Raw genomic sequence first — 23,881 nt, 5'->3', positions numbered from 1 at the left:
GTCTCCTCTCCACACCACCCACCCACCACACCCCCATCCCCTCCGACTAAAGGCAAATTTGGGCCCAATGGCTATTGCAATAAGCAGGGCCCAATTCCCCAGATTCCAACTGAGCTCGTACCATTTCAATGCATTGGGAATTGAGGTGTAACAAGTTAATTCTGACTGGGTGGCTTTCAACTCAGTTTCTGCTGTGTAAACGGGGACTGTTACTTTAACGATGACGAAGAATGTAAATCCCAACACAGGAGTAAAAAAGAAAAGATTTCCTCCCCTGTGGTTCCATTGTTGAGAAGATAAGCACTTTCTGAAAAGTGACAATTGCTTTCTGCTAACTCACTACCATCTGCCCAAGGGCCTTCCAGTGGCTTTCCGGACAGTGCACAACACTCACTACTGAGCTTCCCAGGGCTAAGTCTGGTCCTGTTTTGCTTTAGTTCTGGAAAACTAAACAGTCAACTTCACTTAAGTCAATATCTGATGAATGAATGCTTCCCTTTAATGAGTAGAGGCTGAAATTCCAGACCCTTTTTCTGTCTACACCTATTACCTGAATTATACTGGCTAAAAATTCCTGATATGTTGATACTTTTCTGACTGGATGAGCACTTAAAACAACACCTTGTCACTTTCATGTATGAAATGCACAACTTTATTATTTTTACAGCATACCGAATTAAAAAGCAACAACAATTTGGAGAAATCTTTCTTTACCTTTAAAATATATAATATTGTATGGAAGGATCGTTGCACAAACATTTTGTTCTGAATCTCTAACAAGTGAATTTTCCTGATATAATTGAATGTGGAAAAAAAACCAAGAACAGGTTGCAGTTACACCTCACCTCAACACTAACTAACCTTCTGAGGATTGCACGCGAGACCTTCTCTTTGCTGTGCTCGACAATACTTTCTAACCACAAAGTTTGCACTGTCAATCATGTAATTAAAGAGCATGTTAGTGTGCTATTAAAATGTTGGAATGTGTATTCCTTTTATCCAGCCTCCTGTAACTATTTCAAGAACTTATATACTGTACACAAACACAATCCCATTGTTTACCATGGGGCCGATTTTCAGGCAGTGCGCTACAGACGGAGCCCTTCCCTAGCTGCAGAGACGGGGGACCGTGGGTGTGTGGCCCACGACTTTCTGGCTGTTAACATGAATGGAAAGAACATTGGCGGCAGTGCGCTTGCAATTTCCCGACATGTACGATGAGTCTCCCCTTTAGTAGCACACACCCAAAAATAGGCCTGAATATTTACAATACTGTAAACACAAGTGGCAAGTAACATTCGCACCACACAAGGGCCAGGCAATGACCATCTCCAACAAGCGAGACTCTAACCATCTCCCCTTGACATTCAATGGCATTACCATCGCTGAATCCCCCACTATCAACATCCTGGGGGTTACCATTGATCAGAAACTGAACTGGACCAGCCATATAAATACTGTGGCTACAAGAGCAGGCCAGAGGCTGGGAATTCTGCGGCGAGTGTCTCACCTCCTGACTCCCCAAAGCCTTTCCACCATCTACAAGGCACAAGTCAGGAGTGTGATGGAATACTCTCCACTTGCCTGGGTGAGTGCAGCTCCAACAACACTCAAGAAGCTCGACACCATTCAGGATAAAGCAGCCCGCTTGATTGGCACTCCATCCACCACCTTCAACATTCACTCCCTCCACCACCGGCGCACTGTGGCTGCAGTGTGCACCATCTACAAGGTGCACAGCAGCAACTCGCCAAAGCTCCTTCAATAGCACCTTCCAAACCCGTGACCTCTACCACTTAGAAGGACAAGGGCAGCAGACGCATGGGAACATCACCACCTACAAGTTCCCCTCCAAGCCACACACCATCCTGACTTGGACCTGTATCGCCGTTCCTTCACTGTCGCTGGGCCAAAATCCTGGAACTCCCTTCCTAACAGCATTGTGGGTGTACCTACACCATATGGACTGCAGCGGTTCAAGAAGGCGGCTCACCACCATCTTCTCGAGGGCAATTAGGGATGGGCACTAAATGCAGGCCTAGCCAGCGACGCCCACATCCCATCAATGAATTAAAAAAAAATACTGAACCAAAATAAATAAATAAATAAAAGGGCAGCACGGTGGCATAGTGGTTAGCACTGTTGCCTCACAGCGCCAGGAACCCGGGTTCAAATCCGGCCTCGGGTGACTGTCTGTGTGGAGTTTGCACATTCTCCCCGTGTTTGCGTGGGTTTCCTCCGGGTGCTCCGGTTTCCTCCCACAGTCCAAAGATGTGCGGGTTAGGTTGATTGGCCATGATAAAAAAAAATTGACCCTTAGTGTTAGGGGGGATTAAATACGTGGGGTTACGGGGTTACGGCTTGGGTGGGATGGCTGTATGTGTAGGGACCGGGTGCTAGGGTTGGATGATCAGCCATGATCTCGTTGAATGGCGGAGCAGGCTCGAAGGGCCTACTCCTGCTCCTATCTTCTATGTTTCTATTACACACAAGGAACAACTACTTTTTCCAATATATTTTTTTAAGGTATGTGGGCTTCACTGACAGGGTCCTCATTTATTGCCCAACTCTCGTTGCCCTGAGAAGGTTGCAGTTGGCATTTTTTGAACAGCTACAGTCTTTGCTCTGATTGGCGTTCCCATGAAAGTATTCAGTAGGGATATCAGGATTTTGGCCTAGAGAGGATGATGATGATGATGATATACATATAGTCAGGATAGTGTGTGACCTGGAGGGGAATTTGGAAGTGAAGGCGTTCCCATGACATTGCTGCTCTTGTCCTTCTCTACGGTAAATGTTGCAGCGTTGGGGCTGCTCTTGAACTAAGTGTAGTGAGTTGCCACAGTGCATCCTGTAGGTAGTACATACTGCAGCCACAATGCACTGACAGTGAAGAGAACTGCTTTGTCTTGGATGGTGTTGTGCTTCTTCAGTATTGTGGCTGCACCCATCCAGGCAAGTGGTGAGTATTCAATCACACATGTCCTGACTTGTAGGTGTTGGAGAGGTTTTGAGGCGTTAGGAGGTAGCCATCACTCATCGCAGAAAGCCTAGCCTCTGCTCTGAGAAACAGTTATGTCCTGGGACTGCGATGATTGGCCTCTTGACAACCACAACCATCTTCCTTTGCATCAAGTATGATTCCAGCCACTGGAAGGTTTGCCCTTTGATCACCATTGACCTCAGTTTCATCAGCACTTGTTGATTCCGTACTCGGTCGAATGCTGCCTTGATATGATGGGTTAGATTTATCCTCTTTTATGTCGATAGGACATACTGGGGAAATCTTCCACACTGTCGGATAGATGCCAGTGTCATAGCTGCACTGGAACAGCTTGGTTAGGGGAGTGGCTAGCCCTGGTGCACAGGTCCTATACCATTTGCAGCGTCCAGTCCTCTCAGCCACATCTTAGCAGTGAACTGAACTGGCGGTATACTGTTATCTCTGATGGTAGGGACCTCGCAAAGGGGCTGAGTGGGATTGTTCACTCATAATTTTTTTTTTTTACTGAAGATGCTTGCAAGCACTTCAGCCTCGTGTCTTGCACTCGTGCTGAGCTGCACCATGGTTAAGGATGGGGCATGTTGATGGACTCTCCTCCTCGTTGTCCATCATCATTCTATTTCACAAATTGCACAACATAGGCTATTCCAAAGAAACTATAGGGTAAATGTTCATCGAGTGCTCCTGCCGTTTTGTGCATTTTAAGAATTCAGCCTCATGGCCGATTCACACCAATTTTCAATCCACTAATTTACCCTTATGTTCTTAATTTATGCCATTTAAATATAAATTACACGTGTATTACAATGCCTTTATACTATCACTTTTGCACACACACAAAGCAGTTTTGGATGCGCATCGATGCATGAATGGCTGTCAATGCTACTCAGGAGTCAGGAGGCGAGCCAAGTGTCAAGACCATGAAACTGGGAGGTGTGAGATCATCTCTAGTAGACAGTCTCACACCACATAGGTTTCAAACAGGGGTCATTGTAACTCCAGCCTGATGCACAGTCATGTTTTAAACATGCTCAGGTAGCCCGCTGGCTTTCCTGGAACTTTGTAAACTTTTCTCTCATTATATTAAAATTAATCATCTGGGGAGTACAGCTCTGCACCTCTGTATAAGCATGGATACGCAAAGCAATTCTGCTGCTGGCAACTGAGAGATTCACAGCCAGCAAATTAATAAAGGTCTGCTGGCTGCACATAACACTATACAGGTCGTGACTGGAGTCTGTAGTATTATGGCACTCCACGTTATGCTTTGGCAAGTGGCTGAGTGGTACCCAATGACTTTTGCTGATGTCACTGTGTGGAAAAGCTGTTAAACTATAACAAATAATTGATGAAATTATCGTGCCAATTTCAACAGTGTAAAAACTACATTACGGATTGCAGGTCAGAAAAACAAAATGAAATGTCTATCTTTTTAAACACTGCAAGTAGAAACATTGCACTACTTTAAAAAATATTCCAAGATGACGAGATTTTTGGGCGACAAAGAGGGTAACACTGGACTGCTGAAGTTGCAGATAAAAGAAATGCCGGGCAAAAGCAGTAAGATAAGGATATGGAATTTGTCATCACTATTAATGTGCATTCAGAAATGTGAGAGCAGATTTGCTTGATACAGTATAAAATAGAATCTCTGAGATTCAGAGAAAGACACACCAAAACCTCTGTACACCTTCATAGTAACAAGTGCTAAATACAATAACACTAGAAGATGCAGATTACTGAACGATGCCTCAGACTCAGGGGGCACAAATAGAGAGGACAATCTGCTCATTCCCCCAGCATCATTAGAATATACTAAATGATAAAGCTTCATGGTCCCTCTGAAGTGAGCCTTTTCCCTCAGTTCAAGAAAGACTTACATTGATATTGCACCTGTCACAATTTCAGGATGTCCTTGAAGTGCAGATTTGAAGGCTTCAGTAGATTCTGCTTATTCTTACCATACCGAGTGCTATGAATGTGTTCTCACAGAAAACTTGAACTTAATACATGTTTCAAATGAACTACATTAGATAAATCAAAATGAGCTACTTTATAGACAAGCAGTTAAAAACTGATTTCTGACATTCTCCGTGTGTTTATTTATTTGAGATTATCTTCCATGCGGTTTAAACTACTGAAAATTGATCCCATTTTATATTCACAGGTACACCAAGCACTTTGTTGTTATCCACAATGAACAAACCAAATTAGAAGACAATTGGGGGTGAAAAAATTGAGTCGCGCCCCCTTTAGGGTGCTAGCTTCGCAGGGGCGCTACTTTTAGCGCCCTGGAAAAATTAGCACCCCTGCAGCCGAAATTGAGTGGTAGCGCCCCAGGAGGGAAGCGGGGCGCTACTGGAAGCGCCCCGCCTCCCTCTTGGGGTGCTGCGAGGGAATATCGCGGTGCTATGTGCCGCGGTATTGTAGGCCTTCCTCCCCTTCTTAAAGGGGAGGGGCATTGCGCAGCGCAACCCAGGGCCCAGCTGGGCCACCGGTCATCGGGAGTGCCGACAAAAGAGCCCGGCACTCAACAGAAGTGTCAGGCTCATGGAGAGCAGCCGGCACTCCGTGGGGGGGTGGGTCAGGAGGCCGGGGACGTCAGCAGAGGCAGGTGCTGGCAGGCGGCCAGCAACAAAAATGGCCGCCCGGCACCTCGCCTTTAATTAGCGCCGCCCCAGCCGCAGGTAGGCCCCCTGACCCCGTTGAACATAGCGACCGGCGGTAAGTCAGGGGGCGCTACCGAAGATCGCAGCTGGGGTGCAAGCAGGGTGCTGCGCATGGCGATGACATCATTGCCAGTGGCGCTGCGGGGCGCAAACAGTTACGTGAATTTCGAGGGAGACGTTGGCGGCGCTGTAGTGTATGTATCCGTCTACCTTTAAGAAAACCATTGTATGTAACCGTTCACCTTTGAGAGAACTATTTTAGGTGTGGCACTACTTTGTTGGCTTCTGTGTACTGTAATACCGACGGTGACCACACCGGTATATAAGTGCTGTGTCAGGATTTATTTGGCAGATTCGCCCTGACCTTCGAATAGTAAAGTCCTGTTTTAAGTTACTCTGGTAGTCTGTGTATTAATTAACTAAACAACCCACAGACTTTACAGTGGCGACGAGTCCGATCGTACCCTGCGGCAACAATACTTCCGAAGCAGTTAACGAGCGTCGAGAAGAGGCAACCGCCCTCGTCATTCTGCTGGGAGAAAACTCGAGTCTGCAGAGCTGGAAAGGAGGAAGAATTCAGAGACAAAGACTTCCATCAGCAACAGGCACTGACTGTCCCTTCTGCCACGGTGAGGAGTGAGCCAATCAGCACGAGAAGCTAGCCGACCACGGTGACTGTGAGTAAGGGAAAAGTAAAAAGAATAACCGGAGGATAAGGGCGGTGCACTCGACCACGGTCGAGGGGGAAAGGAGCCAGACAGAAGTCGGGCCCAGAGGCGCTGAGACTGGGGCAGCGTGGAGCAAGGAAGCCGCGGTACAGACAGGCTGGGGACGCAACGGCATCATGAGACAGCTAGACCGCGACCGGCGAAAAAGGCCGGGCAGCGACCGAAGCCACGAAGCGCTGCGACCGGGAGCGTAGGCGCGGGAAGATATAAAAACTCAGCCGCAGCCGGGGAGGGAAGCACCGGACTGCGAGAGGGCTGGGAGGCGCGATTGGGAGCCGAGCGAGCGGGAGAGGCAGAGCCGACCAAGGGAGACTGAGCGAGAGCCAGTCCAGCGGCTGAAACTGTTCGCCGTCAACGGGGTGTACCCAGCACCGGTAGAGCCGAGCGAGCGGGAGAGAGACAGAGCCCGAGCAAGGGGAACTGAGCGAGAGCCAGCCCAGCGGCTGAAACTGTTCACCGTCAACGGGGTGTACCCAGCGCCGGTTGCCCTGCCGAGAAAAGGGAAAGCACTGAAGCCGACGCGCAGGCTGTGAACCTGAAAGCCAGCAGCCGTCGCCCATGGGGAAAGTGTACCCCTCCCGCTAGGGAAGAAACGCGGGAAGCCGCCATTAGGCGGGGAAGAAGACAGAAGCGGGAAACCGCCATTGAAGTGGGCGGGGAGAGAAGATAAGCGCGGGAAACCGCCATTTTCGCGGGAACCGCCATCTTGGAAAAAAAAAAAAAAAAAAAATTTAAAGAAATAATTCGTGGTGTTATCAGGAAGAGAGGAAGATGCCTAAGCGTGGTAACATCAACGATTTTAATTCCGAGGTAGAAGACTGGGCCACGTATGTGGAACGCATTGAGATCTATTGTGAGGCCAATAAAATAGAAGATGACAAAGCTATGACCTTGCTAAACTCGATGGGCGCGAAGACATACGGGCTCTTGAAGCATCTACTAGCACCAGCTAAACCGACGGATCAGACTTTCGATGATATTGTGACTGTTCTGAAGGATCACTTGAACCCCACACCGTTGATGTTGGCGGAACGATTCAAATTCTATGCAAGAACGCAAAGGAAAGACGAAAGCAATGCAGAATACTTGGTTGAACTGCGTAGACTAGCGAAACACTGCCAGTTTGGAGGGAATCTGACAGAGGCATTGCGAGACAAGTTCGTGTGCGGGTTGTCAAAGGAAGGAACGCAAAAGCGACTACTCGAAGAGAACGACCTTACACTTGACAGGGCTGTCCTTATTGCAGCATCGCACGAAGCCGCAGCGAAGGGAACTGCGGAAATGCAGCTAAAGGCAGCGGCACTCAGTGTGGATCAAATTACCTCGAGTACAACAAAATGCTATCGTTGTGGGAAGACAACACACGACCAGAACCAATGCTGGTTTAAGAACCAGGAATGTAGGAAATGTGGCAAACTAGGTCACATAGCTAAGTTATGCCGGTCAGGGAAGAAGACCAACAACCAAAGGAAGCCATCACAGGAAAAGTACAACAAGGTACACAAGGTGGCTGAGAAGAGTTCAGACGAACAGAATTCGGACTCAGACCCAAACGGCCAGGAGCTGGGCAGTCTGAGAATTCACAATGTGAGTAAGGAAGCTGACCTACAAACTATCTGGGTCATGCTAAAAATAGCTGGAGTCCAAGTGAAAATGGAGTTGGACACTGGATCAGCTCTATCAGTCATAAATCGAAGGGATTACCACCGGCTATTCTCACATATACCCTTAAGAGATACCAAGTTCGTATTGCAGACATACACGGGGCATAAAGTATACCCCATGGGGAAGATAAGATTCAAGGTGAGAGATGGGGGTAAAGAACACGCAAGAATGAACTTATACGTACTACCTGAGGGAGGACCACCACTTCTGGGACGGGAGTGGATCAAGAAAATAGACATGGAAGGGCACTATCTAAAAGCCATAACGAGTGAGGACTCGGTGCAGACAATCAGCTCAGATTCTGAAACGGATGACGATAAGACCAACCCAAATATGAAAGACAAGGCTAAAATGGACTTGCCGACTAAGGTTGGAAGAACGAAGGCATGCATAAAGGCTTATGCTCCAGAGAAGAACAAAGTTTCAGAACAGAACTCCACCGAACAATGACAACATAGTTTGACAGAGAATTCTGAGTCTGTTCAGTTTACGGACATATCCATGACTGACGAACACCGAGCTCGGACTCAACTTTATTTCAAATTACGACAGCAAGTAGAACAAGTGAGTTACCGTCTCGAACAAGAGATGAAAACAATGAAAAAGTTCTATGACACCGAATGGGAGAATCTGGAAAGACAACAGAAGCAGCTAGCTCAAGCAGAGAGCGACCATAGAGCCATTGTGACCAATTACCGATCACATCTCCCTTATGCTGTTCAGGAGTTAGAATATTTGCAGGAAGGAGCAAATGAAGAGGAATCTTCAGGAAGCCAGGATTTTATTCCCGTTCTTCTCTACGACTCCTTACAAGCAGAGTTTGAGAAGTTGAAGGAACAGTATGAACAGGCCCAGGCTACAATCCTGGAGGGGATTAACTCGGCAACCTCCGAAAAGCTAGTTTCAGTAGAAGCATATGAGCAACTAAAGGTTGAACATGAGCAAGAAGTCCAACGGCTGCAGGAAATTCTTGATGAGCTCAAGGCCAAGACAGACTCATCGGTAGAAGTTCCATCCATAGATGAGAAATTAGAGGTGAAAGACATGGCAGAACATGAAAGACAAGATGTCCAAGAACTCATAAAAATATTGAAGGAAACCCAAGACAAATATGAGGCGGCAATGACCGAGGTTCAACAACTTGAAGAACAGATTCAACTGAGAATCCTTTCAGTGGAAGAAAAGGAAACTGTAAGAAACACAGAGACTGTAAGAATGGCCCCTGAACATGAGCTAGAGAGCATCAAGGCGCAACTTCTCCGAGCGCTGAAAGCCAAAGTACAAGAGGAAAAGAAGGTGAAAGCATTGGAGGAAAAGGTGGATGAAATGGAGAAGACTCTGATCCACAGTGTTCCCGTGGAAGAGTTAACGGTCAGCCAACTCCTTCATATGCTGAGGGACAAGGCTCTGCAATGGGAACAATCTGAACACGAGCTTCAATCTTCAAAGGGAAGGAGTTCGGAGCTCTCAAAAGTTATGGAAATAGCTGAGGTTGCAACACAGATTTTACTGGGATGCCAAAAGTACGCTGAATCACATCTATGTGAACAACAGAATGTTGAAACAGCTGCTCCAGTAGAAGGATTGAATAGCCCGATCAATCAATCCCCGATGGAAGGGGAAGTATTGAAATCACAAACGAGGTCATTAGTGAAGGATTTGCAGGAAACCCAGGAAGAGCGGGATGAATATGAACGCATGAAGAAGTCTCTTCAGGAAAGATGTCTAGGGAGGGAACAACAGTCGGCTAACGTCCAGTTGGGTAAGGAAGAAGTAGCAGGCCCTCTCGCTAGACTAGTTCAGGACGACACCGAATATTACCATGACCTGTTGAGTGACACGGAATATTACGAGGACTTGGTCTGCCCAGCTTGTGATGAAAACTCCCAAAGTGCAGAAATCAGGATGAAGCACTTAAAGTCTAAGGAACATAGGGAGATGGTGGCACTACAGCTGGCAGCTGATAAGGGAGCCCCGAGAGTCTCCAAGAAGCAGAAAAGAAAAAGACGAAGCAGAAGGTGATAACCATCTAAATCATTATCACTTCTACCAGATCATGTACGTGGGCCCTACGAAGGGAGCCAAATCAGTTGGCAAGTAGGAAAAATTACCAAGGCAGTCCAGCTGTTTGTAAAAGTCAGCACTGCTGGTTCAGCAGGACGGAAGTTCGAGCTGTTAAGTCAAGGGAAAGACTATTGGATGAGTCACGCTAGCAATGTGAACCGGCTACACCACAGAGATGTTGTTCGGACCGAGTCAAGACCAGAGACTGAATCTGTGAACTGTTCCCGCAGAGACTGAATCTGTAAACTGTTTCCCGCATAGATTATACCTGTGAATTGTTTTACATGAAGTTGAATATATGTTATGTTTAATGGGGGACTAAGTATGTTGTAAGCTAAAAAGGGAGGATTGTAGTGTATGTATCCGTCTACCTTTAAGAAAACCATTGTATGTAACCGTTCACCTTTAAGAGAATTATTTTAGGTGTGGCACTACTTTGTTGGCTTCTGTATACTGTAATACCGACGGTGACCACACCGGTATATAAGTGCTGTGTCAGGATTTATTTGGCAGATTCGCCCTGACCTTCGAATAGTAAAGTCCTGTTTTAAGTTACTCTGGTAGTCTGTGTATTAATTAACTAAACAACCCACAGACTTTACAGGCGCCGTGCCCGGGGGCTTGTTGCTTTGCACCCGCTAACGGGAGGCGCAAAGCAACCAAATTTTCCCCCCTTGATCTTTTGGGGCCAGTCGAAAGGGTGGAAATTTGGAAAATGTTTCCTGTCCCTTACAAAATGGCTACGGTCACAGGAAGAAGAGGTGAGCAGCACCAAAAATCAACCAGACATCTGGCAGCTGCCATGATTAGAGAAGAAAAATCCCTGACTTCCTCATATCAACAAAATTCATCAACAGAAAATAAATGTGTGTTACATCCTGCAGCAACTACAGCGCTGGTACTCTGGTCTCCCTTTTGAAGTCTTAATGACTAAAGGGTTACAGCAGATGTAAACATAGGGCATCTGCTGATCAAGGGTTGCATCTTAAAACACCTCTACAAGTATTTGCAAAGCCAGTATCTGCACTTTGTGTGTTCATGAAAGGCCTTCGGTTCCTATCCAGCCCCTTGTCCAGCTCATACATTGTGCCTTTGCTCTTTTCGATTCCCCATTCAGTGCTGCAGCAGATGCCTTCCAATGTATAATTTTCAAGTCTGAAATTAATTGGTGAAATTCCTTAGTCCTACTCCTGGCAGGAGATATTTAAAAGGAGAAGTCGGGCGGGATGAGTCATTTTGTTCCTACCACCTTCTCTTAGCAGGTTACTCACCAGACAGGAATATGAATCGTTCAGCCTGTGCTCTAATGTTTTTCTCTGAAGCACTTCGAACAGGGCCGAATGGTCAAACTTGCAGGGATCAGCAGCAATGAATTCATCCATTCCGTGCTTCTGAGCTCGGTCTGCATCTGCAGAAGTAATGGCAAAATGAAATTCAGTACATGACATGTTGGTTTTAAATTCTGATTCAAATGTTGGCATGGCATTGATATAAAAAAAAATCTTTTCCAAAGCAGAATCTTTATCTGGAATGCTCAAAGCAGTTGTTTACTTTATAATGGAGGGGATTTTATTGGTATTTATATCTAAAGGTGAGTAGCACAGGTACACATGCACAGCAGTGGTTTATACTCCCCTTCAGCTATTGCTGCAAGCACACTAAATCTACTGGCCTGGATTTTGCTGTACTAATAATGGCGAGGCTATCAGCGCTCACCATTATTGCAAGGTAAAACTGACAGCAACTTCTGGCATCCACAGATGCGGAATGAAACATAGAAATTCAGAAGCTGCTGTCAGTGATACCCTGCACCTCCACAGGGTGCGCTGTTGCAGTCTTCGGCGATGGAATCTGCACAGAAATCATGGTAATGGTGTGAACTTCGGGTAATTACCCATTAGTCCCGCACTAAAGACAGGTGAAAAAGTTAGGGCTAGTGCAGTCAGGAGTAAGTGAGTTTTTAATGGTATAATAAGTGATAATTACAGCTGAACAACCTTTCTGGCCCTAAAAAAATAATTTTACAAGCATGGAGTCTCATTCCCTCAAAATAATGTTGCAGACTTTTAAAAAATAAGAATTTAAATAATGTAGTTTTTCTGTTTTTCTCTCCCTTAATCCCATGTGTACGTCCCAATCTTTATTTTGCTTCCTGTAAAATGATTTAAATATAATTTATATTGCCTGTTTTTTACTTCCTGCTTTGCAGTTTGCGTGTCTCAGTGAGGATTCTTCAATCTGATTGGTTGAAGAGCCTCCCTACTGCTTTACCTGCTCACGGATGCTGCAGATCCCCTGTACAGGGCGCCACACTGGGTTAGACAGGGGATTAGTAGAAATTTCTGCTGACAAGCCTGCGAAGAGTCTCTGGGCAACTATACGCGAGGTGAATCACCGCTCACAGCAAATTCCGGACCAATATAAACTGGATGGATGACTCGGATGGAACAGTTTATGGGAAAATACACCGTTGTGATGTGGAGCCTGTACAAGACACTCCCACTCTGGCACATGGGCTATTGAGAGAGTAATTACTTATGGAGCTTTGTCTCCATTAGGCATGAAATGCCTACCACATGCAATACTGATCCTCATTTATAATGCCAAACAGCCAGGAGGTGCTGCAGCAACGTGACAATTAATGTCAGTCCCCACATGCATAGTTGTGGTATTTATGTAGGTTAGAGGTTTGCCATTGCTCTGTGGCTTATTTTACTGTGGAAGTGGTTTAGGAACTTAATGGCAGCTCTGGATTGACACTGAAGAATTAAATGGATGCAAATCTCTTGCACGTACTCATCACCAAAAGCCTTTAACTAACCTGAGTCTGCTTGAATAGATGGGGATTAGGTTTGGGATTGGGATTGGGGTGCAAGTAACAATCTAACAGTTAGCAATTTCTTTTAAAGTAGGAGATATTTTTATTGAAAGTACTTCTCCAGACAATATGATTTCTTTTTAATCTCTCTTAACTTCATAACTTCTCTAAGCCACAAACCCTGTCAAGAATACTATTCATAGCTGATGACCAGGAAATAATAAATTCAGGATATCTACTGCCCATTTATTAATTTAATTTCCAAAATAACATATTCTTTTAGTTTGTCTTAGATCCTTTGAATTGCCTTTGGTTTACATTCATGATTTCCCATCAAAAATGTCCCTTTAACCTGCAGCTGCCCAGCGTGACTGTCCCCTCGAACACTTCCATTGATTTCATGCCTTTTGAAGATACATTTTCGGGCGTCTTCAGCCCCCGTGGGTTTATCAAAAAAGCGAATCACAGTAACTGCTCCGATTGGCATCACCTATTTGTCCACAATTCAAATGCGTTTTAGCTGTCAACCAATTCACAGAGAGGGAAAAGCATTCCACTGCTGCTTAAAAGGGGGAAGCTCATCTCTTATTGGGTCTATCGCAGCATAAGGCAATTTGCGATCAGCTTTGAATTGATTTTTTTTCTTTTAATGCTGACTTGACTCCTTCTTCCTTTAATTCCAAAGTAGGTCAATTTATGTTCATTACTTAAAATAATCCTTAATGTGTTTGTGCAGCATTGGTGAGTTTGGTTGCCAAGATAATTGTTTGATGGAAGTGCACTGAACTGCTTGACAAAAATATTCTTCAGAAAGGGAGACAAAAGCTTATAGATAAACCCAGTAACAGCGAATTTCATGATAAAACTCATTATTGATCTGTAGATGTGATGTTAACATATTCAGTCACTTTTAGAAATTTAGCCCCAGATCATATTGATCCATGTCAAGTCCAACATTCAGCAATGAGGGAGGATGGAGGACATGTGTAATGCAATCTGAAGGATCCACAGGGTCACGTGTTTGAAAGGACTGACAAAATAATCCATCCTACTCAGCTTTGTAACATCAAAGCAAGAGTCAAATCTATGTGACAGATCTTTCAAAGGTGGATGTAGCATGTAAAAGCTCCTGACGGCATTAACAGCGGGGCGTAATAGGATTTCAGTATGGCGAGGATTCAGTGAAAACACAAGCAGTGCTAGTTATACTCTGTGTCTATCTTAGGACCAGCAGCTTTGGTGATTTAAACTAACAAACATACAGGGACACACTTTAAAACAAGCGAGCGGCCTGACTCGGTCTGTCGTGTGAACAGAATTCTCCTCAGACCATGACTGGAGCGCCTGAATGCCAAGTGTCCGTTTGGCATGGGTCTTTCAAGGAAGGCTAATGGGAGCCAGGAATTGGGTGGGAATTTTAATATAATTGCTCCTGGTTAGCCCTCTCCTTAATATAGGGCCACCTTCCTTACCGCTGCTGTTTTTCCAGGCTTCAATGACCAAATCCTGCAAGGGAATTTAAGTTGCAGGGTGCTGAAATAGAAAAAAAAAGCGGCATTGTATGGGCAATAGCAGCCCTTCGCGAGCTGCTGGTCCCCAACAGCCCAGCCCCAACGGCATTCCCAGTGCATCCTGTCCAAGGAACACTTCAGAATTAGTAGGTCTTCACGGAGAACCAAAGAACTGTGCAATGAACTCCTACCTTGGAGATTCCACTGTATTATGGATCCATTGTAATTTTAGTCAAACCAACCAAATTCCATTGGTACAAACTGGGGTCATCTTTACCTTTCGCCCTGACTGAGACATCAGGAGGGGCATCAAACTTTGAACAGATGAACCTAATAAGAGTGCCTTTGCTGGTCCCCATAAAATAGTAACAAGTTCTGACCTGCATCCATTTGGTTTTAATTCTGAAAATAAACACACCAGTGATATCAGGGGCACCTATTGCACAGATATTTTTTCTGTTCCTTTCGCTACCCCCTGCACCCCCACCACACCCCCTTTCATGAACATGTTGACTTCTTGTTGGGATAAGGTTCAACAGATGCCAGGTACGTTCGAGTACCTCATCAAAATAGCTGTAATTCTAGTAAGAGCTTCAACAGAGGGGCTGTTAATGCGGTGGCATGTACCTGATTTGCTTGTCACCAAATTACTGACTGACTCTTCTGTGTTAAACCTCACACATAAGGAATGGAGGCCTGAGGTGTACTACACACAGCCGAGCAGGCTGGGGGCCTGTGCACAAAATTCTCCTCAGAACGTGACTGGAGCGCCTGAACGCGAAGTGTCTTTCAAGGAAGGCTAATGGGAGCTGGGCGGGTGGGGGTGGGGGGCTTGGAGAAGGGGTGGAAATTTTAAAATAATTGCTCCTGGTTGGCCCCCTTCTTAATATAGGCCAAATCCTACAAGGGGACTTAAGTCACAAGAGGCTGAAAAAACAAGTTGCATTGTATGGGCACCAGCAGCCCTTCACAAGCTACTGGCCCCCAACAGCCCAGCCCTGACCCCCACGGCATTCCCAGTGCATCATGTGCTCAATGCCGGGAGTGCCACTAAAGTATTTAAATGAACTGAACTTGTTTTGGGACAGGCACGACGAATGCCCAATGTGCTGCAGCCTGGCAGTGGCCCCACAGAATCAATAGACTCTTTCACCATGGGGAGCATCACAACTGAGCTCGATGCTGTCTTCACCCATAGGCGCAGTACCAGCAGGGTTCACAGGTGAGCAATAAAGGATCGGAATCATGGCGTCATCAACCAATAGCGCAGAGACCAATTGTAGGGCCCCGACACTGCCCGAGATCAGCTAACTCAGTGTAGACTGGAGATCAAACCTGGGACCTTCCTGGTCTGTATGGCTCAGCTTCTCACTGCATCAACTCACGGAGGCATCAGAGGAGCAGACAGCATTTTCTTATAACAAAATGAACTGAGAAATAACAAAAGCGGCCAAAAGATTTCTAAGTTTCTTTTGGTAATTCTTCTGCATGGTCTGATTTTGAAATTGCGCGTTGATGGAATCTCTTGGTGTTTAACCTGCTTTGTAATCCTGTTTAAATATGTGGGACAATTCCACATTCCCACACTCCCAGTGGGGATCTTTGCTTGCAGGAAGTGCAGGTTGAAGACGGGAACACAACTTTGTAGCCACGGGGTCCCTGCGAGCACGGTTCCCCATTGGGACCGTGGGATCGTGGAATTATCCCTGTGGACCACACGTAGCTGAGAGCGCGGTGGTCTTTCATTATTGCATCCCAAGTAAGCCTATAGCAATGTTCTCCCTAAGCTGCGCTTTGTTGTGCATGGCCTGTTTATTTCAATGCGTGGTCCCTTTAAATCTCTGCTCATGCACGGTATTTCCAATGGAGAAGCTCGTGAGTGGCCTGCGCGGTACCTTGCAGATTGCTGCACAGCCGAGCACGCTCGCAGCTTAGAGGGAATATTGGGCTATAGGTGACTGAAGTTAATTGCTGGATATGTCGAAGGTAACGTATTAATCTGAAATTTTCCGAGCATGTGTCGGCGGAGAGGTACATCGGCCACTGCCAGCACGCATCCAAATATCTTGGGCAACATTGTCTGCAACCTTCTGATAAGCACTGGCAGCATGTGGGCTGCCACAGCCATGGACTGGAATGCATTACAAGTCATGGCATAACCGGAGGCAGATTTTCCTTGTATAGGGCTGGGGTGCAAACCATTATCTGGACGGAGTGCATAGAAGATAGTCAGATGAGGGAATCCCACACCCATGCTGCAGCCCACTCGATTTTTCCACCCATTAATTTAAAGGGACGGAAAGCTGGGTGGGCTCTGTCACAGGCATGCAGTTCTCTCGGTCTGATTTTCCTCCAAGCGGTTTGCCCAGGCAATCCTTTACAACTAAACACTAATCAGAGGAAATTCTGGCCTCAGATCTCCCATAGTTCTGTGATGCTGATTTGTTAGCAGTTAGGAATAGAGCTGCAGTTTTGGGGGGGGGGGGGGGGGGAGGTGGAGGCAGGAGGGAATGAAGGGGAAAAAGTTCCTTTATTGTCAAGAACCTAAGGGGTGTAAACAAACTGAACGCTAATCATTTGTTGGATGTGATCACAAACTCTGCAAAGGGTGGCACAGACACGAGCTCAGGTGAGGAAAGATGAGCACCTTAGATTTAATGACTTTACACCGAGGGTCATGAGTGTGTGTAATGGACTGCTCGGGATGAAAGAGATGGAACATGCCAGTAATTTAACGGGGGCGGGGGGGAGGGGGGGGATCGTAAATGGATGTTTGGAGAGGGAAGCAATGCGAGGATGTGAGATAGTGGTGTATGTTTTCTGGAATGGCCTGATGTACCATTATGGTCTTTTCCAGTCCTGTATATTCCTACTAACTACCAGGAGTGTCCATGAGTGAAGGATCCAAGTGTGACCCACTAACAACATCGATTGTACATCTCAATCAACCAGAACTCAACTTTCCTGGTATGTAAAGTGTACAATAGAGGCCATGTTTATTTAGCTCCTTCAGCAGTGAACCCTGATCCTGTTGAAACTCTCTGTACGGCACTGTGCTCCGATTACTATGAAGTTATCTCTGAATGAGTTGGTGGCAATTGTTCTTACTGTTAAGTAGGATGATACGATGTGGGTTTATACGTGTGTCTCTCTACCTGGTACGATCTGGATCTTGTCTGAGCCACTTGGAGGAAGCGATAATGCAATGGGTGAGCCAATCCAATCAGAGTCAGTTAGAGAGGTATTCACCCCAGTCCAAACAGAAGGGTGGAAACACCCTGGGGTAAAGGGTCCTCTGCTGGTTGTGTGCAATGACATGGTAAATACGTTTGTAATGATTTCCTCTGTTTAGGATTTCTAGTGAAGAAGTGAACCTATTCTAAAATGGAGTTTACAATTTCTTCACAAACATAATTACGTCAATGCATTTAGCGACCCGAGAAATTCTTACCCCCAAGTTGGCTTCAATAAAACATGAGACAGTTGCTTGTGAATTACAAACTAAAGTGGAGTTCATTTCTCTTAATCTGCGAAAGTGGCTGGTACTTGCAGATAAGGCAGCAAATCAGACAATTGATTGGAGGGTCGGGGTTACAATTTGTGGCTCTCCCAATTTTTCGCTTACTCATTTTAAAAAACAGAAAGTCAGGAGGCCTGCAAAGTGGGTAAATTGACCTGGGCACCTGACTGGCAATCTGCCCTTGCATCAGTGAAGCTCAGCTGTACTGAGAAGCTCATTCAAAATTTATCCCGTTCACTAGATTGATTCCTGGGATGAGAGGGTTGTCCTATGAGGAGAGATTGAGTAGATTGGGCCTATACTCTCTGGAGTTTAGAAGAATGAGAGGTGATCTCATTGAAACATATAAAATTCTGAGGGGGATTGACAGGGTAGATGTTGAGAGATTGTTTCCCCGGCTGGAGAGTCTAGAACTACAGGGCATAGTCTCAGGATAAGGGGTCGGCTATTTAAGACTGAGATGAGGAGGAATTTCTTCATGCAGAGGGTTGTGAATCTTTGGAATTCTCTACCCCAAAGGGTTGTGGATGCGCAGTCATTGAGTATATTCAAGGCCGAGATAGATTTTTGAACTGTAGGGGAATCAAGGGATATGGGGATTGGGTGGGAAAGTGGAGTTGAGGTCGAAGATCAGCCATGATCTTATTGAATGGCAGAGCAGGGTTGAGGGGCCATATGGCCTACTCCAGCTCCTAATTTTCATGTTCTTATGTTTCTGTGAAATGTCGCTGTAGCAATTCCCCAAAAATTTCAACTCCAGACTCAGTAATTCTGCTAAATAACAAGTAGGGCCTACGATAACAAACTGGGGTGTTACTGTGACTTATCAAATATCCCAGCATTTTACAAAAGGGCAGGGTTTATTTATTTTTTTGTCTCCTTAATTACCAAGGCTCAAGAGATTAAATTCCTATTGCGTTACATCTGGTTCACCAGAGCCTTTGCTCTGTTTCCTTCGAGTCTTACATTAATATGTGAATAGCGTAGGTGTAAAATTTCAGCGATTGAACAAAGACGAGAGATAGCAGGCGAAGCAGAGCAACATGCAAAATCTGTCCAGGAGGCATCTCTAAATATAGGTTTGTGCCAGTGAAAGGGTTAAGCACATAGTTTGGCAATTCCTACACACAATACACATTTAAAACATCAAGTTAATACCCACCGTTGTCACCTTTGCAAGTGCTAGCCTATTCATTTGTGATATAAACATGTCACTTTAACTGCTCAAAGTTAACTGAACATTTGCTGAAACTCGATGGGGGAGAAAAAGTTGGATTTTAATCCTCAGCCGTGAGGCCACGTCGAGGGACCATGGAAATCAGTGGAAAGTAAAAAATACGGAGCTTTAAACCTTCGCCTATAACTCGGGGTATAGACAAAAACCACCATCAACTGGATGAGTTTGATGTATGCTCCTTTAAATAGGTGAAACTGCTGATATACAGGAAACTGGTTTATCCGGAGGTTAACTGTCCGGAATGCTCGATCCACTGGCAAAAATCAGGAGCCGTTTCATTAGGTTTTTTTTCTTTTCGTTGCTTTTTTTTCCCACCAGTCAGGCTCTGCAAGGTCTCGCTAAAGCTGTTGCTAAGCTACAGAGATGCTTGCAAGGTACGGCCGACTGTTTAGAAGCTGTTGCTAAGCAACAGGGTTTGTTGCCAGATACGGAGCTCAAAAGCTCCATGTGTTTCAACATTAGCGCTGGTTTGTCCGGCAGTTTTGATGGGACGGCAACAGCTCGGTCCCGTCGGTGCCGGATATCACAAAGTTTCCTGTAGTGACATCAGACAGTGCTGCCAACACTATTTGACTGGATCCAGATCATAGAATCTTACAGCACAGAAGGAGGTCATTTGGCCCATCACAGAAACAGAGCAGAGGCTCTGGTGAACCAAATGTAATGCAATAGGAATTTGAAAGAGCTGTCCAATTGGTCGCACTCCCCTGCTCTTTCCCCATAGTCCTGTAATTTTTCACTTTTCAAGTATATATCCAATTCCCCTTTGAAAGTTACTAGTGAATCTGCTTCAACCACCCTTTCAGGCAGTGTACTCCCGATCATAACAACTCGCTTCGTAAAGAAAATTCTCCTCAGCTCCCCCCTGGTTCTTTTGCCAATTATCTTAAATCTGTGTCCTCTGGTTATCGACCCTCCTGCAAGTGGAAACAGTTTCTCACTATCTACTCTTTAAAACCTTTCATAACTTTTAGCACCCCTATTAAATCTCCCCTTAACCTTCTCTGCTCTAAGAAGAACCTGGTGCCATTCTCGCAAATCTCCTCTTAATCTTCTCCACTGCCTGGTTATCCTTCCTAAAGTGTGCTGCCTAGAATTGGACAGAATACTCCAGCTAGATGCTCCAGAAAATCAGTCCAATCCAAGAGAGTCATGGACTTTCTTCAGTTAAATCAGTCATGCACTCCTTTCTTGGAATACTGGAAATGGTGGATAAATTCAGGATGCCTTCACCCTAGTGAAGCTCTGAACGCCTTTTAAAGGCATTTGTGGACAAGAGTCGATTCTAAGACGTGCATCACCCCTCATGGAGCCATGCTGGCAGTAATCTGGATCCATCAGACTTCCAAAACACATATAGACTTATTGGTAAAAAGCCCCCAGCAATTCAGGGATCCTTCCATTCCCAATCCCCCATCCCCTTTATTTCACACTCTACTTTCAGATGTTTTGAATTTAATGAGCAAACCTCAGTTGGGATTGTCTTCAGTTACTCCTAATACATACTTATTGCACACTAGAAGGTATACCAGTGCTGGATCCTTCTCCCCTCGTCATGTCAGATCCCTTTATCTGGTGTAGTGAATTCATATGTTAAGATGCAGCCTGCCTGATGGTTTGGTCTCAAATTCACTCATACGCACGATTGTATATTTCCTTCATATTTAAAGAAATTAAAATAATAAACTTGTGCCTGCAGTCCATTAATATTCCTGGAATGCTCACACCCTCCAGGCTTTATTTAATCTGGAACTGGCTACATCTACAAAAATGAGAATTTGAATATTTCCCCAAAAATTGCACGGCATTGAAAACACAAAGCTAAACAAGGCTCTCAAACCGATACGTAAATACTGTCTTTGTCCTTTATAAATCAAGAGTAAATTCACTATCAAGGGGTTCGGTTGCAAACAAGCTTTCTGCACGAGTGAGCTAAAAGCACAAATGTGACAAGTCAGAGGGCCACAGCACGCAGACAGGTGAAGGAGCGGGTATCTGCCGCATGCAGTGTTTAGCAGACAGTGGTAAAGCAAGACGTTAACACAAGCCTGTAATGACAGCTCACACAGCCCATGAGAGAGAGAGAGAGAGAGAGAGAGACAAACAGACAAACAGTTGGCAGCATACACCTAGCACTTACCCTTGGCTCCGGCTACATGTTAGCAAAGCAAGGAGAATAAAGCATATTGAGGTGAAACAAATCGACAATAGAAAGGTGTAGGGCTGTGCCGATCAAACAGAATTGATGCAACCGATTAAAGGTCTTTGGCGTCAGGTTGTAGTGTTTGGCAGAGCACTTTAACATGTCCTTGGACAGAGGTGGCTACAATGAAGAGCCAGCTGTTACGGCATCCAGCTGCTGATTGTGACTGGTGCCATAAAGTCATTATTTTTTATTGTTTTAAGAAAAATCTAAGATTAAAATGCACAAACTACACAGATACAACATCGCACAATGCAAATTTGTCACAGTGGACGACAAGGCAGTGATGCAGCAGAATTGTTTGGTGTGGGCTCTTGCTGGGCTCTTCCAGAAAGTACGCCTGCCCGACACTCCCCTATTGAATGGCACTGCCCCTTTAAACACCAACAGACAGAGAAAGAAACACAAAAACAATTATTGAGTTTGTCACTGAGCCAGTGAAGACAGCTGGGATAAAACACTCCACACACACATACTGGGGGCCTGGATATTTCAAACTTATTACATAGAAAAATGCTGCTATGATGGTATCAACAATTCAAACAGCTTCAAATGCATTCTGGGTTTGGATCTGTCCTGGCTGAAAAAATGGAAATCGAAGGATTTGGGATGCATTTAGTGTGACATTATTGCACAGGAATAGAAAACTCATTAAGACTGGAGATTGCATCATTTTCAGGAGAGTTTAATATATCGTGACACACAATTAACTAGCTTATTAACTGAATGAACATTCAATTCTGCAGTAACTTGTTGGACTAAAATTACATTTCAAACTTGACTGACGCACAAACATACCGACAGGTGGTGCAGGGTCCTAGAAATGGAGAGGGTGAAACATAGATACATTAAAAAAATAAACACAGTATATTTAGTTACCAAAACACTGCACTAGACAGAAAGAAGTAAACATAAGGCCTTTACAACAGAGCAACTTAGCACATTTGGGGGGAGATATTGTGGCCTCCTACCCAGTAGAAACAGGGTGTTGGCGCCCTGAAAATCACGATGAAGATCTTATCGCCCCGATCCTGGCATTGCTGTGGGTCTTTGGAATAGGCAGCCTGGGGGACAGCCTGAAGCAAGCGCACGGCTAATTTAGGTATTTAAATCGGTGTCCCATGATGTCAACAGCATCCCAATGCCATTTTAGGGCTCAACTAGACGGCGCGTGCGCATTATACACTTCGTCCAGCATTAGCTGGCAGTCCGGCCGAAGAGGAGCCCAAAGGTAAGTCCTTATTTAGAGTAGGAGGCTGCCTGATATTGTGGCGGCCAGGAGCCAGCGGGCAGTCCCGGGGCACTCGTTTTCTACCCACAGCTCACCAGCCCTATGTTAATGAGGCCAGGCCATCAAAATAGACTGAGCTGTGTGTCGGCACCATTGGCCAGCTGGCTGGCCCACTCCGCAAGCTGACCGCCCAGAAACCGCATGAAAGAAAAATACAACCCCTTGCTTCTTTGCATAATTGTCAACGTTGTACAAGACATGAGGAACATGCAAACATTCAGAAGCAGAAAGCAACAGAACTATCTCTGATTGGTCACAAAATTTTTTTTTACTTAAAGTTTTGTTTTGTGGTGATTTTTGTGATTATCAGATGTTGGCCAATGGAAGTTTATTTTTCATTTAGCCTCCAGTCAGCATCAAAATGTGCCATAATATGCCATACAAGATCGGGCTGGGGTGCATCCTAAAGCTGCCTCTACACTTCCAAACAATGGTGGAAGGTTTCCTCTTTGTGCAATCATAACATTAGAGCATCTCCCTACTGCACCAGTGTGAATGGTTCTATTTTTCACACCACCCATTCTTGTCTTCCCTCTAAGTGAGATTGCCATTTCATGGACGACTCTACAGCAACCTCTCCTGCCACTCCCTGTATATGTCCCTGCAATCCATTTTTCTTCATGCGCACAGTACTGAGATCACAATGGTCAAAGGCATCCATGACAGGTACGGTGCTGCCTGACATGATGAGCAAGAGCTTTCCTCGGCTCAATATCAACTGGTAGATGCCAATTCTGTTTCGCAGGCACCGAACCTGGCTTGTAGGCCATAAGCCACGGACAGAAGCCTATATGTTTTCTGCAGGGTGAGCAGATAGATTAGCTGTTGTGGATTTTTTTCTTTGTGTGTAGTATGGTTGAGAACCTATCAAGGTTACAACACTGGGGGGAAGCTGGATCTGATATTTCTTCACCTGCACAAAAGGGAAATGCTTTAGAGAACAAAGGGGATAGGCAGTGTGTAAATGATGTAAGCTTCTCCATATTATCTTTAATAATTCAAGAAATGTCCTCTTATGAAACTTGAATGGTGTACTTCATGTGCTAAAAGGGCACATTTAACAATGCTAATACTTGCATATGTAAATTCTATTACCTACAAAACTGATTTTTGAAACAAAAGCATACTATAGACACACAGATCATGTCTCCATATAAACTTAGTCCAGAGA

The 23,881-nt window shown here is 45.2% G+C and overlaps 1 protein-coding gene across 12 annotated transcripts in view; it reads right to left on the bottom strand.

Moving 5' to 3' along the window:
- Window positions 1-23,881, bottom strand: part of cadps2 (Ca++-dependent secretion activator 2) — a 983,842-nt gene that overhangs the window by 261,330 nt on the left and 698,631 nt on the right. For all 12 annotated transcript variants that reach the window (XM_086008788.1, XM_086008791.1, XM_086008779.1 and 9 more), the window contains exon 12: window positions 11,402-11,538. In XM_086008788.1, the coding sequence (XP_085864914.1) occupies window positions 11,402-11,538 (137 nt within the window). The remainder of the gene's footprint in view (window positions 1-11,401; window positions 11,539-23,881) is intronic.

The sequence above is a fragment of the Somniosus microcephalus genome, chromosome 16, assembly GCF_052327205.1.
Source record: "Somniosus microcephalus isolate GS21.2 chromosome 16, FLI_Smic_1.0, whole genome shotgun sequence".
NCBI lineage: Eukaryota > Metazoa > Chordata > Chondrichthyes > Squaliformes > Somniosidae > Somniosus > Somniosus microcephalus.
This window is presented reverse-complemented; position numbering and strand designations above follow the sequence as displayed.